Raw genomic sequence first — 17,488 nt, 5'->3', positions numbered from 1 at the left:
CTTGGTACAAGATCATCACTGTTTAAAATCTGTGCAAAAATAAATTAGTCGAGAGTGTTAAATGGATACTGGAATGCAATTGGAAGATTTTTTGCCCATCCCCCACAAAACATGAACACATTGCAAGAAAATGTTTTATCAAAGACCATCTGAAGATTAGCATCTTTCTCCAACACAAACCATCATTTCCATGGAAATAATCAGATTATTTTTTAAGGGCCTTTACAAAGTGCTTTGCACATATCACAATTTCTGAAGAGAGATCAAGATCTGGAGAACTCATTCCCATCCATTACATTGTTCCAAAGATAGACAAAATGCTGGAGTAACTCAGCGGGACAAGCAACATCGCTGGTTAGAGAAGGGATGGGTGATGTTTCGGGTGGAGATCCTTCTTCATTCCTTCTATCCAAAGATGCTGCCTGGCCCGCTGAGTTACTACAGCATCTTGTGTCCAGCTTCAGTGTAAACCAACATCTGCAATTCCATCCACCACATTACATTGTACTACTCACTTCTGCCCAAAGTGCTGCCAAATGCTTTAATAGCTTCAGGCATGTAAATTGGCACTGGCTTGAAGTAATCACTTTAGAAATTATCTTTACCACAGCTAATAACTAGACATCAGCAATAGAGCACCCAAGCAGACTACCGACATAATCAACCTCAAAAAGAGAAGATGCCATCACCAGTACCTACATTGGTCAAGTTTCATCGCATTTCTCCGTCAATTGGCTTTGAAAATTAATCGGTCTCTTTTAACTTGGTCTCCCTTCAGCAAAATGTTTGCCGCTCAAACACTTAACATTTTTGGTGGAGAAACAGAGTTTTCAGTGCGACTGGATACTAGACGCCCATAGTTCACCAAATGCCCATGTCCCTGTCTCCCGAACAGTCCCATTTTACAAAAGGTCTCAGCCTACAAGTGCTGTACTTCACCTCTGTTTAATACAGAGGGTATGCATCAGTGAAAGAGGTCTGGCAGACTGCCAGAGTCGAGGATCGTTTACAGGATGAACAACACATGAATAATTTGGTTGAAGACATGTCGATTTTTCATCACAAACAAAGACATTTTATTTTATCTCCTGGTGTATCCAAGTGCCATCTATGCCCCTGATGCATTCTAAGACATGTCCAATTGGCATAGGGAGGGAATGGACAGAATTACTCTTTGAATGTGTTCTCTCACATCCCACGTCAAATTTGGAAACAGAAAGGCTGCATGCTGCTTTTCTGGAGAAGACACACTAGGATAAATGGGTCTAGTCCTTGTTCTGCAATGTCCATGAGGCGTCTATCACAATGTTTTGAGCCCATTTTGACTGACCAACTAATATACAAAGCCTGCACTGAGCTTCTCCCAGCCTCATCTCAAATCTTATATTCTATTTTATTATTAGTGGTCCTTTGATCTAGGCAATCTCCCTTTATGCCACAAAGGCACCTCATGTATCAGAGCCAAGTGACACTCTGATGGGTACAAGAAATAACATTGTCCTATCATTGTGTTTATTACTTTCTAGCTCACTGTCCATTCTATGAAGTATTCATGTGAAATTCTCATTGTACAAATTAGTCATCTTTCTGCCCGACCTTGAGCACCAACACAGCCTTTGTATGAAGTGCAACAAACAGAAGCGAAGCATATTTAGATTGTCTAAAGTGGTAACAATGACTCTAGCTGGTTTATTGTCATTGTTAAGGCCAAGGCTCAAGGGTGCAGAGACGAGCTTACTTAATGTTGTGCTGAAGACTGAGCTGGAGTCAAAGAGATGACATCCTCAGTAGAATTATTTTCCGGTACTTAAATAGCGAGGGGTTTGGTTTGTCCAGAGGACTGCCACAGAAATGGGCCTTTACCAATATTCAAAACACTTCATTGCAGGTCATGTTAGAGCTTTTGGACAGTAATCTTGGAGACGGGTCACTATTTTTCTTGGGAACTGGAAGCGACATTTCCTTGAAGCGGATGGGAACTGTAGACTGTTGAAGAAAGAGTTGACTGGCACTCCATTCTGGAACCAACCAGGGCCTCCATCAGCACGTTACTTTCCAAACGTTAGCCGAGTGAAAGCAGATTGGACTTCGGCCACCAAGATATGGGTCATAGAACCAGTGGGCTATGAGGGACATGCCTTGGTGGAATTTTGTTTCCCTGTTTAAAATGGACATAAAAACCATAGAGTTCATCCAGTTGAAGCCTTGTTTGCTAGAGTTTGGTCTGGAGCACAACATTGTATTCAGGCACTGCCACATTCACCTGGCAATCACTTGATTGAAGAGTCTATGGCTTAGTTTAGTTTAGAGATGCAGCACAGAAACAGGCCCTTCGGCCCACACCGACCAACGATCCCTGCACAGTAACACTACCCTACACACACTAGGGACAATTTACATTTATACCAAGTCACTTTACACTTATACCAAGTCAAACTCCCTACAAACCTGTATGTCTTTGGAGGGCGAGAGGAAACCAAAGATCTCGGGGAAAATCCATGCGGTCATGGGGAGAACATACAAACTCCGTACAGACAGCACCCGTATTCGGGATTGAACCCAGGTCTCTGGCACTTCAAGCGCTGCAAGGCAGCAACTCTACCGCTGCGCCATTGTGCTACAGCTTGTTTTGGAACTCTCTTGGTAGCCCTGTGTGCTGTACAGAGTGTATACTGGGCCGTCATGTACAGTACAGGGCCATCCTGCTTGATACCCTCAGATCTGGACTGTAGCAGAGAGCAAATGCCCCTAATAATCCATCAATTCAGATGGTAATCAACCAGAATTGTCTTTGTTGGAAAACAGCCATTAACACTTTTCTCAATGAAATACAATGAAATGAAGAGGAAATTATTTGTTCAGCTCTTTCATAATTGGGATGAAATTGGTTTTATAGACAATAGACAATAGGTGCAGGAGTAGGCCATTCAGCCCTTCGAGCCAGCACCGCCATTCAATGCGATCATGGCTGATCACTCTCAATCAGTACCCCGTTCCTGCCTTCTCCCCATACCCCCTCACTCCGCTATCCTTAAGAGCTCTATCCAGCTCTCTCTTGAAAGCATCCAAGGAACTGGCCTCCACTGCCTTCTGAGGCAGAGAATTCCACACCTTCACCACTCTCTGACTGAAAAAGTTCTTCCTCATCTCCGTTCTAAATGGCCTACCCCTTATTCTTAAACTGTGGCCCCTTGTTCTGGACTCCCCCAACATTGGGAACATGTTTCCTGCCTCTAATGTGTCCAATCCCCTAATTATCTTATATGTTTCAATAAGATCCCCCCTCATCCTTCTAAATTCCAGTGTATACAAGCCTCGTTGCTCCAGCCTTTCAACATACGACAGTCCCGCCATTCCGGGAATTAACCTGGTGAACCTACGCTGCACGCCCTCCATAGCAAGAATATCCTTCCTCAAATTTGTAGACCAAAACTGCACACAGTACTCCAGGTGCGGTCTCACCAGGGCCCGGTACAACTGTAGAAGGACCTCTTTGCTCCTATACTCAACTCCTCTTGTTACGAAGGCCAACATTCCATTGGCTTTAAACCATCTTCAATGTTGAGGTGATGATTACATTTGAAAGGCACACGCTTCGGGTACAAAGATTCTGCTTAGTAGCTACCAACTGATACGGCAGGCCTTGATCCCAGATGTAATCATCAACTCTCAACCCAGCCTTCCCGTACAAAGTAAATCTCCTCCGAAACCCCTCAACCTGAAGGGATCCAACATTGATTGAGCATTCAGATAGAAGTTAACTATAGCTGGTGGCACTTTTTCTAGATGGACAGGTGCTTGGCCTTCCTCTTTGTTATCTCAAGATCTACTTCAGGTCAGAGTCAAACAAAAAAAAAGCAGGATGTTTATTTTGTGAAATTGTAAAAGTCAAATTGAATTTATCTATAAATGTGACATATGTCAACAAAAAGTTCAAGATTAGACATGTGAAATACAAACATTGATAGAATGGAAACTTCCATGTGTTCAAATTGTAGAGATTGTATTTTCAAATTAACATGCATTGAATCTTCCATGGGCTGGGAACTGGAGTGGCAAGATCTGATTTGCAATGCTTGGTATCTGCATCAGACTTATGTTCAGTAATGACGACTTTTACAAAAGGACTGCAAAACCTGTACAGCACAGAACACTACATTCACATACTACAATGGTTCAATGTTTCTTTATTGTCTTGTGTACTGAGGTGATGAGGTACAGCAAAATTTGTTTTTTTGCATACAGATCAGTAAGATTATTGCCATTTATAAATACAATCCCCGAATAGATCCAGGACGCATAGAAACAGCCGGAGTCCATATAGAAGAGTCAGCAGGTTTACATAGTCCTAAACTGCAGCTGGCTATAAAGGCCCATTACAGCCATCGTCTCCATTCCAGATCACCAGCAAACCACAGTCCCTCTTTTTGCCTGCCCACCTTCAGCCTTTGTGCCCCCAAAAAAACTGTTCAGCCCATTGAGTCCATGTCAGAGACTAGATGAGCCACCTGGCAGAGGTTAGAGGGACAACCGGGTGAGTGAGTGAATCGAGTAGCTGTGTGCAGCAGTGGTGGAAGGAGCAGACAGAAGAGTGCTGGGCCAAGCAGGCCCCTTCTTTATTGACTCAATGGGGCCAAGACACAGGCGAGAACAACAATTTGCATATCGGCTTGAGGCAAGATCAGACTTTTCACAGATTTGGAAGTTGCAAGATGGAGCTGCAATGTGGCGACTTTGTGTGGTGCTCGAAAAGAGTATTGACAGCTGTAGAGTTGCTGCCTGACAGCACCAGAGAGCCGGGCTCAATCCTGACTATGGGAGCTTATCTGTTCGGAGTTTGTACCTTCTCCCCGTGACCCAATTGAGTTTTCTCAGAGATCTTCGGTTTCCTCCCGCACTCCAAAGACGTACAGGTTTGTAGGTTAATTGGCTTGGTATAAATGTAAATTGTCCCGTGTGTATAGGATAGTCTTAATGTGCAGGGATCGCTGCTCGGTGCAAACTCGGTGGGCCTAAGGCCCATTTAGATTTTTTTTTAGATTTGGAGATACAGCGCGGAAACAGGCCCTTCGGCCCACCGAGTCCGCGCCGCCCAGCGATCCCCGCACATTAACACTATCCTACACACATTAGGGACAATTTTTTTAAAATATTTGCCCAGCCAATTAACCTACATACCTGTACGTCTTTGGAGTGTGGGAAGATCTCGGAGAAAACCCACGCAGGTCACGGGGAGAACGTACAAACTCCGTACAGACGGCGCCCGTAGTCAGGATCGAACCCGAGTCTCCGGCGCTGCATTCGCTGTAAGGCAGCAACTCTACCGCTGCGCCACCGTGCCGCCCGTACTTGTGCGCACCACCCGTACTTCGGCCCACTGTTTCCGCGCTGTACCTATAAACGAAAAAATTATTCTGCTCATGCATAGTACAATTTAACTGGCTAGCATACAGAACATGCATTTCACTTTATCTCTGTGTAAATGACCATAAATAATTCAACTAATGGCTAACACACCTTGTTAGTAAATAACACATGAGCTGCACAGAAGCAGGTGAAATGCAACCACTGGAAAGGGTAGTTTCTGGGAACACCCCAAGCAATTCCATTCTTAGACATGCATGAATTGGACTATGTAGCAGACAGTCTTCAGCCCATGGAAAGGGAAAAACAAAACTAATAGGATTCCAACTAATCCACTTCCTCAATTCTTAAACAGAGAGATACAAGTACATTGCCACCCTGTTGGCTCAGTCTCTCTGGTGCATCCTGTATAAGGGATGCTGCATAGAAGGAGAGAAGTTATGAAGAACAGTTTATGGGTCAAGGCAAAAGACTGTTTTCATTAAAAAGGGTGAAAACCGAGAGTCTGTAATTTGCAATGTCACCAGGCTCCCTAATCAACTGTAAAACATTACAACAAGGAAGTCAGTACAAAGTCACACCTGAATTACAACTTCCTTTAGTTTTTCTTTTACATTTGATTGAAAAAGCATTTCACCGCGGATTTCAAAGTTACATGTTTCCATTTTACATATTCCCACAGGAGGTGGTACAGGCAGTGGGCACCCTGCCAAACAAGCTTCTGGAGTAACCCAACACCAAGATACTTTATGCCCAGTGCCCTTAAATAATCTACACCAAATTTTACTGTATACTACAGATATCTTGCTCTTGTGGTCTTAAAAAAGTTAATTGGAAAAAGATTCACTGCCTCATAAATTTGGGAACCTTATAAATTCAATACCTGCAGCTGGTTTTGGATTCCATCCCATTCCTGCGGATCCAGATGGCAGACCATCTTTAAAGCATTAGGAGAATGGAACAGAAGAGAGTAACCCAACGTTCTTGGGGAAACAACCTCAATCGTCATTTGTAAATGCCTCTCAAATCCTCGCAGCCAACTTCACCCTTCTCTCGGGAAGAGCCAACTCAACTCAGCCAGGATGGTCTCCATGCCAAATCACTCGTGGAATGGTGACTAATTTAAGGAGTAACGATAGATGAATCTTGCTGCCTAAATGACCACTGCAGGAAGTAGACCACATGGTGGACCCCAAATGGGCTTTATTGCAAATCATTCCCACAGTCAATTAACCTGGCAAAGCTCCTGGCCCAGCTTCAAGTATAACGAGTAGAAAAAAACAGAGCAAAATAACAGATGGCAAATGGAATTCAGGAAGCTGCATCCTTGCAAGCCGCCAATATTTGGAGGGCATAAAATTACAGCATATAATCTTACCCAAGGTTTTTTTGTTCTTGGGAATAGTTAATTCAAATCCATAAAATGTCAGAGTCAGGAAGGTAGCTATGATTATACTGCACACATTCCCCTTGATCTCTTTTCAGGCATTTTCATTTGTCACAGTGTTCTCTAGCCAGAAGGGTGCAAAGCTGATTGACTCCAAGGCCATTGACAATTCCATGGCGGAGCACAGGACTTGACCAGTCTGACTCCACACTTGAAGGGGCAAAATGTCATCCCATCCCTCAAACAGAGTGTGAAATCAATTGAACTAAACTACCAAAGCAGCAATTTCTGGAATGGAGTTTTTCTCCACAATTTCACTAAAAGATGTAATGGGCCACCAATTGACTACTTTCTCATGGAATTCCCATTAAACATACTGCACAGAGAAAATGAAAGTGCACTGTTGAACATACTATTGGATGAGGGGCAAATACTTAATGGGATCCCGAGGGTCATCTTTTCCACCAAGTATATGGAATGAGCTTCCAGAAGAGGTCGTTGAGACAGGTATTAGACAGAATTTAAAAATTACTTGTACAGGTATGTGGATAGGAAAGGTTTAGAAGGATATGGGCCAAATTGGACCAGATGGCATCTTGATCAGCATGGATGAGGTAGGCCGAGTGGCCTGTTCCCACAATGTGCGACTATGGCACTTGTGGTATGGCACAAGGCTTGTATACACTGGAATGTAGAAGGATGAGAGGGGATCTTATCGAAACATATAAGATTATTAAGGGGTTGGACACGTTACAGGCAGGAAACATGTTCCCAATGTTGGGGGAGCCCAGACCCAGGGGCCACAGTTTAAGAATAAGGGGTAGGCATTTAGAACGGAGATGAGGAAAAACTTTTTCAGTCAGAGAGTTGTAAATCTGTGGAATTCTCTGCCTCAGAAGGCAGTGGAGGTCAATTCTCTGAATGCATTCGAGAGAGCTAGATAGAGCTCTTAAGGATAGTGGAGTCAGGGGGTATGGGGAGAAGGCAGGAACGGGGTACTGATTGAGAATGATCAGCCGTGATCACATTGAATGGTGGTGCTGGCTCGAAGGGCCGAATGGCCTACTCCTGCACCTATTCTCTATTGCATCAATGACAATCAAAAATGAGTTTTAATGGTCTTTAACTAGTGCAACATCCAGCACCAGCCAACTGGGCATCTCAGTACAAAATAAAAGCTGGATTGAAGTTTATTCTGCTGGCATATCTTGAGCAATTTCAGCACTTCCCCAAGACAGGCCGCCTGAAGCGCCATGACTTGAAAGGCTACAAACTAATACTGGAAGGTTGCATTATACTGTGCAACTCTTTCTTGACCGGAACAGATACAATACAATCTCCCAGTGGAAACAACATTAACACAAGTGGTGTCCACCCTCAGATCCTGGAGTACCTTATTTATACCAAATCGCATCCATCATTGGGCAAAAAAGGTGGAATCGGTGAGAAGTCGCATGCAAAGAAGGGGTTGTGTATACAACATATAACATACAATAAACTAGATTTCAGACACAATTCAATCACATCATTGCATTTTGCATGATACTGTGACAATCATTTTATCTTCAGGTTTCTTAACCTCCAACACAAGCATGGAGCAGCCACACGGATCTTCAACAGCTGACCAAGAGGATTACAAGTTTGCTTTGCAATAGTGGGCTGCAATGTGAACAGTTGCTTCGATAAATGAAGAATGCACTTGTGCTGAAAGGGAAGCAATTCGTAAGTGAAGGAGGGTGGACAAAAAAAAACCCTATTCCAGTAAAAAGTTGATCCAAGAAATGACCAGGAGGGCAAGGACAGTAAGTAGTAGACAATTCTGAGCAGAATAGATAGCAGAGTACACAGCAAGCACCTAGCTGCCAGAACCAAGGTGGCATGTTGTAGGCTCTCTAATTAAATTAATTTAGAAAGCTTGGGGGATTATTTAGACAACTGCATCTGCGGTCAAGAATCACACAGCCATCAATCTATTGGAAACTCAAATCTGATGTACAGAGATTTATTCAAGAAATCAAGAAACTAGGCAGAAATTAAAGTGGCGGAGTTGGTAGAGCTGCTGCCTCAACACCAGAGACCAGGACTTGATCCAGACTTCAGAAACTTTGTGGGGAGTTTGCAGGTTCTTCCGGCAACTGCGTGGTTTCCACCCACATCCTAAAGACCTGCGGGTTTGAAGCAAATTACTCGCTGGTAGTTGCCCCCGGTGTGGGGAGAGAAAGCAAGCTTGGGGTAATGTAGAACTAGGGTGTCTCAGCTGGTAAAGCTGCTAACTCACGGCACCTTTATTAAGGTAGCCCTACTGCGTAACTGGACAAGAAAATGGGATAACTTAGAATTAGTTCATTCTACCCAGTATTTATGATCAGTGGGCATAAAAGTGAAATGTTCGGCAGTTTATATGTAGGGCAGGCTCAAGTTGCAACGTCTCAAAGTTGATTGTATTGTTCAAATGGTATTGTAATTGGTCAAAAGATAAAACTAGTCGTCTTACCCTGGATCCTCTAGGAAGCCTTCCAATTCATCTTTCTGTTCAGCCAAGTTAGATTCCAGATCCAGGTAGTTGCTATTGTGAGACAACTGCAGCGCACAATCATCAAGCTGCAATTAAAAACAAATGTTGATCTATTATCAGCGCAGTATATGGAAATTAGCCCAACCAGCCACCCCCCCCTCCAACCCACAGCAAGAAGTAGTAACTTGCCAATATCCACTATGCACATTTTATCCTTTCCAATGCATTTCTTAATTCCATAGCTATTTACTAATCCAATAGCAGTTCTCTGCCCTCAATCCATTTATTTGTTCATTCGCTGGAATTAGAACCAAGATAGTCAATGATTTTTGTATTATATTTTAAAAAACTACTGTTACCCTTCAGGTACATGCATTGGGCATTTTGCAACGAGAGGGAGGAAGAAAGGAGACCATCTTCATTTCAAATAACGCACATTGTCTCAAATCAAGAAATTATCTAATTGCATTAGAATTAAATAGCATCCTTTCACTTTGACCAACTCTACACGCCGATTGCTTGCATGCAAAGAGGATTTAAAAAGTTGGCTGAAAAACATTAAAGGATGAATTCCGACAATGCTGGTCGAACCGCAACAGTGAAACTAAATCCATGATTAAATTAAGCAACCGTGGTACTATAATAACAGGAGAGAGGAAGCTTGATTTTAGCCTGGAGCACCAAAGCACCATCTCACAGAGGAAAGATATGCCCGTGTTTACAATGGGATACTAAATTAAGAAATTGGAAGTTCGAGAGGGCAGGGGAAAGTCTGGACGTGCAAGTCAGAAGCACAGATGCTTAAAGTTTCTGCAAGATATTGACAAAGATAGTCCATATAACTAACCACTGGGGATACTAAAAACAGGGTCAAATTGAGAGCAAAAAGGAGAAAATATCACAGCAGTTGAATGGAAAATATCAAAATTAAAAGAATAGCAATTACAAAGGTAGTAGCTCTGTACAGTGGCTTAAACAAGTTTCATTGCAGATTATATTTGAGACACACAGTGAGTGGTGGTTTAAAACTATGGAAACCTCAGTGATTAAGAGCTGCTGAGCAGAGAATCATGCATCCCTGCTCGAAATAAAACCTGGAACAGAGTTTTCTGGCCATCTTCCACAGAGACTAAGGCTTATGATTGTTATTTATTTTTATTTTTAACTTTTAATTTAATTTTAATTTTGTTTTCGTGTACCTGTTGTGCGTTGTGACTGTTGGCAGACCCCATTTCCCTCTGGGGATGAATAAAGTTCTATCGTATCATACGTGTACCAAGTACAGAGACTATCAAATCAGATATACTATACATGAATAAAATCAATCGAAACACTAGACACTAAACACATAAGCAGAGCAAAGAGAAAGAGTACATAATAAAATTCTCAGTGGTGTAATGCAACAATTCAATAGACAATAGACAATAGGTGCAGGAGGAGGCCATTCGGCCCTTCGAGCCAGCACCGCCATTCAATGTGATCATGGCTGATCACTCTCAATCAGTATCCCGTTCCTGCCTTCTCCCCATACCCCCTGACTCCGCTATCCTTAAGAGCTCTATCTAGCTCTCTCTTGAATGCATTCAGAGAATTGGCCTCCACTGCCTTCTGGGGCAGAGAATTCCACAGATTCACAACTCTCTGATTGAAAAAGTCCAGAGGAAAAGTTCCAGAGGATAAAGTCCATATCAGGTCCATAATGAGGTAGGCTGGAGAATCAGGACAGTACCCCAGGGTTTAAGGACTGTTTCAAACTCTGATAACAGAGAGGGAAAAAAGCTGTTTCTGAGTCTGGTGGTGAAAGCTTTCAAGCTTCTGCCCGATGGGAGCAGGGAGAAGACCGAATGACTGAGATGCAAAAGGTCCTTGATTATGTTGGCTGCTGCCCCGAGACAGCATGAAGTTTAGATGGCATCAGCGGTGGAGAGTCTGATCTGTGAGATCGTCGAGGCCACATCTACAACGTCTTGCAATCTTGGACAGAGTTGTTCCCGAACCAAGCTCCCAAACAGTCGATAGTTTTTCTCTGGTGCATCTGCAGAAGTTTGTGAGGGTTGTTAGAGATGTGCTGAACTTCCTCAGTCTCCTCAGGAAGTAGAGACTGTGCTTTCTTGGCTGTCGCTTCAATGTGGTCGATCCAAAGGTTGCTATTGATATTAACGCCCAGAGGGTGCAAGATGATTCTACAGAGTGGTAAAGCATTGCTGCTTGTGTTGTGGAAACAGGAAATTTCAGGAAAAGCATTTCGGCAGAAAGAAGAAAACCGCTGACAGGAAAAATAATAGACACTACAATAACTTCAAAAGTGTTCTCACTAATGCTTTTAAAACTCTATAAATAGCATAGAGTTTAAAGATAGCAGCCGCACAGGTCATGTAAGAAAATAACTGCAGATGCTGGTACAAATCGAAGGTATTTATTCACAAAATGCTGGAGTAACTCAGCAGGTCAGGCAGCATCTCAGGAGAGAAGGAATGGGTGACGTTTCGGGTTGCACAGGTCATGTCAATTACGGAAGGCAATGCAGCCCCTTCAACGATGCGTCACTGCCCCCATTGCACTGCATTCTCCAAATCTCAACATTGAGCATTCTGTTGTTGAACATAAGCTCAGCAAACTCAGTTTTTAAAAAAACAATGTGCTGGGGTAACTCAGAGGGTCTGGCAGCATCTCTGGAGAACATTAATAGGTGATGTTTCGGGTAATGAACTTCAGACTGATAGTGATGGGTCACAATCAAAAAAGTCATCTATTCAAGTTCTCCAGAGGTGCTGCCTGACCCACCGAGTAACTCCAGCACTTTGTATCTTTTAAAAATATATATAAACCAGCATCTGCAGATCCTTGGCTCGGAGGTACTCAATGCATCTGAACAGAGTTGATGGCAAAATGGTGCAAGACCAGAGGCTCAACTGAAGGGGGACCCAGCACCTCTGGCATTGATGCACTTGTGAGTCAGCCTACATCTAGGCCTAAGAATAGAACAGCCACTTTGCCTGATCATGAGGACTTCAAACAACAGTAATTATGTAATCAGTAAATCCCTGCAAGCTGCTCAGCGTCCTTTGTGCCTCATTTCCTAAACAAAGAATTCATCCTTTGAATGAAAAAAGTGCAATTTTAGTTTGTGTTATATCCAGTAATTTGGCTGTTAATAACCAAATGAAATGTCATGCAACTTTGCAAACCCTTGCAGTACAATGATCCCTGTACCTATATTCCCAAACTCCACCAGTTCTCACAAAACTCTACCATTTTCACCTAGCATCAGATCTGCGATTGCATTTAGACAAGCGCAAAACTGATTCAAAATAGCTTTCATAATGTATAATCGAATTTATAATGTAGGTATAGTTGTAACATGTATGTGTTTTGTTAAAATTTAAATTAAATTATTTTTAAAAAACAAATAGCTTTCAGTCATAAAGAAACTGGATGGCAACGCTTTTTTCTTCTGATCTCTTTGGTCATCTTTATTGTGCATTAATCATACATCAAGCCCGAAGCATCAAATTTCTGGACATTTCATTATACTACCAATCTTACAGGTTGAAGAACATTTGCAATGAGACCTTAAACAAAAAGTTCAAAAATGGAAATTATCAACAAGTTACTGCAATATATATCACTCCACTGCCAATTTAGAGGTTGTAATGACCATTAAGTAATGGAGTTTTGATGTGGGTGAACTGAAGGCACATTCCAACAAATCTTGCTTGAGGGAATGACTCGGGTGGAAAAGATCCTTAGTTATGTTGGTTGCTTTCCCAAGGCAGCACGAAGTGTAGAAAGAGTCAATGGTGGAGAGGCTGGTCAGTGTGATGGATGTCCTAAACTCTCTGCAAGTGCTTGCCGTCTTGGGACAAGCTGCTGCCAAACCAAGCTGTGTTACATCGCAATAAGATGCATTAGAAGTTGCTTTGAAAGATCTGTAGAATTTGGTAAGAATCATTAGAGACATGCCCAACTTCCTTCATCTACCCAGGAAAGAGGCAATGGCACACTTTTCAGCTATTGCTTCAATGCAGTTGGTCGAGGACAAATTGGTGATGTTTACACCTTGGAACTTAAAGTTCCTGACCATCTCCATTTTGGTATCATTGATGCATGTATTCCACGTTATTTCCAGAAGTCAATAACAAACTCCTTTGCCTTGATGAGCGAGGAAGGGGTAGTTACTGGAAATACAAGCATTCAACTTTACAGATCAGATAGCATCGCCAATCCTCAAGAGTTTAAATGCCTGAATGTTGTTTGTGTATACTGAACATTGAATGGGCGCTGTATCAGTCAAATGCAGATACTTACGGAGTTCGTGTTTAACCAGCTGGATAAGTTTAAAAAAAAATTAATCTTACTTTAATCACATCCAACATTTTTTATTCTCTACAAACCCTGCCGTATCATCCTAGATCGCATGGGAGTTAGAAGCAGGCCACTGGCCTGAGTGGGGCTTAACTAATTACCAAATTAGGAGTGGGGCATAACTGGTTACCAAATTAATTTTAAAAAAAGGCATAAAATGAATGACAGACAGAAAATGTTGAAATTTACTTGCAACATAAGCTGTGCAGTAGACAAAATACTGTAGATGGGAGCAGTGAGGCATTGATAAACTGGATGTCAAGAACCTGTGGCAGTCAGAGATCAAAGTGGAGGAGGAGATATTCCATCATAGATCAAATAAATTGATGACCTTTTTTGCGTAGCTAATAGGAAATTAGCAACTGAAGAGGTGGGAGATCGAGGAGTTTAATCCCAAAGGCAAATTAAAAATTATGAATACTTGCACCTGCTTTTGAAATGATAATGGATGGCAATTCCTTTCTCAGGATGTGCAGGAAAGTACTGCAGATGCTGATTTACACCGAAGACAGACACAAACTGCTAGAGTAACGCAGCACTATAATGCTACGTACCTGTCCCGCTGAGTTACTCCCAGCATTTTGCCCCGTCTCAGGATGAGTGGGTGACAAAGGAATGCAAGCTTCATTTTAGCGCTTCAGAGCCCTGGTTCAGTTCCATCTGGAGTATTGCCTTCAATTCCAACACTTCAGGAAAGGATATCCGTCCTTGAAAGCATGCAGGACTAATTCACTGGAACAATGCCAGGGAGAGGTTGAAAGAAACGTCGCTTAGACCAGGTGTGTATCACACGAATACGGAAGATCAAGGACCAATTTAACTGCGGCATCTTAAAAGGAGAGAGTAATAGAAATCATTTCTCCTGATGCAAGGCTCACAGAAAAGCAGTACAATTCCTTAGAGCTATGCCATCACCCCAGAATGGCAGGAAGCAGCTTTTAGGTTTATTATTATCATGTGTGCAGAGTTAGAGTGAAATGCTTTATTTTGCACCTTATCCAATCAAGTCAGATAGTACAATGCATGAATACAATCAAGTGAAACTCAAGTACTTGGGGCAGCACAGTGGTAGAGTTGCTGCCCTACAGCGCCAGAGACCAGGTTTGATCCTGACTATGGGCGCAGTCTGTACAGAGTTTGTACGCTCTCCGTGACCTTGTTGGTTTTCTCCAGGTGCTCCGGTTTCAACCCACACTACAAAGATGTATAAGTTTGTAGGTCTTGCAATAGACAATAGGTGCAGGAGGAGGCCATTCAGCCCTTCGAGCCAGCACCGCCATTCAATGAGATCATGGCTGATCATTCTCAATCAGTACCCCGTTCCTGCCTTCTCCCCATACCCCCTGACTCCGCTATCCTTTAGAGCTCTATCTAGCTCTCTCTTGAGTGCATTCAGAGAATTGGCCTCCACTGCCTTCTGAGGCAGAGAATTCCACAGATTCACAACTCTGACTGAAAAAGTTTTTCCTCATCTCAGTTCTTCTTCTTCTTCTTCTTCTTCGTCTTCTAGCGTTTGAGGCAGCAGAAGTTATGTAACGCCCTCCAGTCACTGTAGCGAGTGCAATGTGCTGTTGTCGAGGGCCGCGAGGTCAACCCCTCCACCAGGGGGGCGGAGGACAGCGCAGTCGAAAATGACGTGCTTGGCTGTTTGCTGGTCTGCTCCACACACGCAGGCTGCTGAAGAACATCTTGTGCGGAGCCGGGTCAGGGCGACCCACTCTTTGCGGGGCATGTCCGAGCTGGGTGGGGCTGTGGTGTTCGGTGCGACAGTGAATTGAGAAAGTTTATAGGTTAATTGTAAATGATCCCTAGTGTGTAGGATAGTGCTAGTGTATGGAATGATCTAGTAGCTGGGCCAAAGGGCCTGTTTTGACACGTATCTCTAAACTAAACTACAACGTGCTAAAGTATAATTAATATACAGGGTGCAAACTATCCCCTCCAAACACACAGCTGATGTTTGAATCTTAATTTTTGTTCAAACTTTCATTTATCAGTTTTGTAAGCCAAAAGCCAAGGTAGAAAATTGGGCCAAGGATCAAGATTAATAGTCACAGAAAAATTAACGTGGAGACCCACCCAAGTGACCGACTGGAATTGTATAAGAAAATAACTGCAGATGCTGGTACAAATCAAAGGTATTTATTCACAAAATGCTGGAGTAACTAAGGTCAGGCAGCATCTCGGGAGAGAAGGAATGGGTGACGTTTCGGCTCGAGACCCTTCTTCAGACTGATGTCAGGGGGGCGGGACAAAGGAAGGATATAGGTGGAGCCAAGAAGATAGAGGGAGATCTGGGAAGGAGGAGGGGAAGAGAGGGACAGAGGAACTATCTAAAGTTGGAGAAGTCGATGTTCATACCACTAGGCTGCAAGCTGCCCAGGCAAAATATGAGGTGCTGTTCCTCCAATTTCCGGTGGGCCTCACTATGGCACTGGAGGAGGCCCATGACAGAAAGGTCAGACTGGGAATGGGAGGGGGAGTTGAAGTGCTCGGCCACCGGGAGATCAGTATGGTCAATGCGGACCGAGCTCAGGTGTTGAGCGAAGCGATCGCCAAGCCTGCGCTTGGTTTCGCCGATGTAAATAAGTTGACATCTAGAGCAGCGGATGCAAAAGATGAGGTTGGAGGAGGTGCAGGTGAACCTTTGTCTCACCTGGAAAGACTGTTTGGGTCCTTGGATGGAGTTGAGGGGGGAGGTAAAGGGCAGGTGTTGCATCTCGTGCGGTTGCAGGGGAAAGTGCCCGGGGATGGGGTGGTTTGGGTAGGAAGGGACGAGTGGACCAGGGAGTTATGGAGGGAACGGTCTCTGCGGAACGCAGAGAGGGGACGGGATGGGAAGATATGGCCAGTGGTGGGGTCCCGTTGTAGGAGACGGAAATGTTGGCGGATGATTTGTTGGATCCGCTGGCTGGTGGGGTGGAAGGTGAGAACGAGGGGGATCCTGTCCTTGTTGGGAGTGGGGGGAGGGGGAGCAAGAGCGGAGCTGCGGGATGTAGAAGAGACCCTAGTGAGAGCCTCATCTATAATGGAAGAGGGCAAGCCCCGTTTCCTGAAGAATGAGGACATCTCTGACGCCCTAGTATGAAACACCTCATCTTAGGCGCAGATGCGGCGTAGACGGAGGAATTGGGAGTAGGGGATAGACTTTTTGCAGAGGACCAGGTGGGAAGAAGTGTAGTCCAGAAACCCGAAACATCACACATTCCTTCTCTCCCGAGATGCTGCCTGACCTGCTGAGTTACTCCAGCATTTTGTGAATAAATACCTTCGACTGGAATTGTATTGTCCCTGCTATTCTACAGAGTTTGTCCTTAAATACACTAGGGTACAGACTCAAAGTCAAGATAACTAATCAGCAATCCTTATGGCTCAAAACCAGAAGAGCAATATCTAGTCTATGCCTTCCTGCATACCCCTGGGGGTGGGGAGGAAGAGGACAAAGAGAGAGACATACAAAAGGATCTTGGCAATCTTCAGACAAAAAAAATAATAATAATTGCAAATACAAGCCAATAGCGAAAAAGATTTAAATAAATATTCAGCAAACGTTGACTTAACCAGGTGCCACACAACACTGGATGTGAACTGCAAAAAAATCTCAACTCATTCCCAGCTGTAGTAGGGTTTGTACACCTGGCTTTTGGAAAAGTGGTGCTCCACAATAGTTGCTCATGCCTCCCCAAGGAATCGGTCAACAGCTTGCGTACACAAGTTTGCTTTATGGTACCGTCTTCTCACTACTGAAAGTGACTCAAGGTGCAACAATATCCTACTCAGCCTTGGATTTCACTTTAACCCATAAAATATACAGCAATTACGGTAACAAGAGGAGCAATTTCTGCATTAACAAGAGT

General features: G+C 43.5%; 1 protein-coding gene across 9 annotated transcripts in view; it reads right to left on the bottom strand.

Moving 5' to 3' along the window:
• The window catches only part of fhod3b (formin homology 2 domain containing 3b), a 561,621-nt gene that overhangs the window by 514,781 nt on the left and 29,352 nt on the right, over positions 1-17,488 (bottom strand). For all 9 annotated transcript variants that reach the window (XR_013548492.1, XR_013548493.1, XM_078415815.1 and 6 more), the window contains exon 2: positions 9,246-9,352. Coding sequence is in view for 7 of the 9 variants with exons in the window: in XM_078415815.1 (XP_078271941.1) it covers positions 9,246-9,352 (107 nt within the window). In the remaining 2 variants the exon portion in view is untranslated. The remainder of the gene's footprint in view (positions 1-9,245; positions 9,353-17,488) is intronic.

Source organism: Rhinoraja longicauda, chromosome 2, assembly GCF_053455715.1.
Source record: "Rhinoraja longicauda isolate Sanriku21f chromosome 2, sRhiLon1.1, whole genome shotgun sequence".
In the NCBI taxonomy this organism is placed as follows: domain Eukaryota; kingdom Metazoa; phylum Chordata; class Chondrichthyes; order Rajiformes; family Arhynchobatidae; genus Rhinoraja; species Rhinoraja longicauda.
Note: the sequence above shows the minus strand (reverse complement) of the source record. Positions and strands in the feature narration are given on the sequence as shown.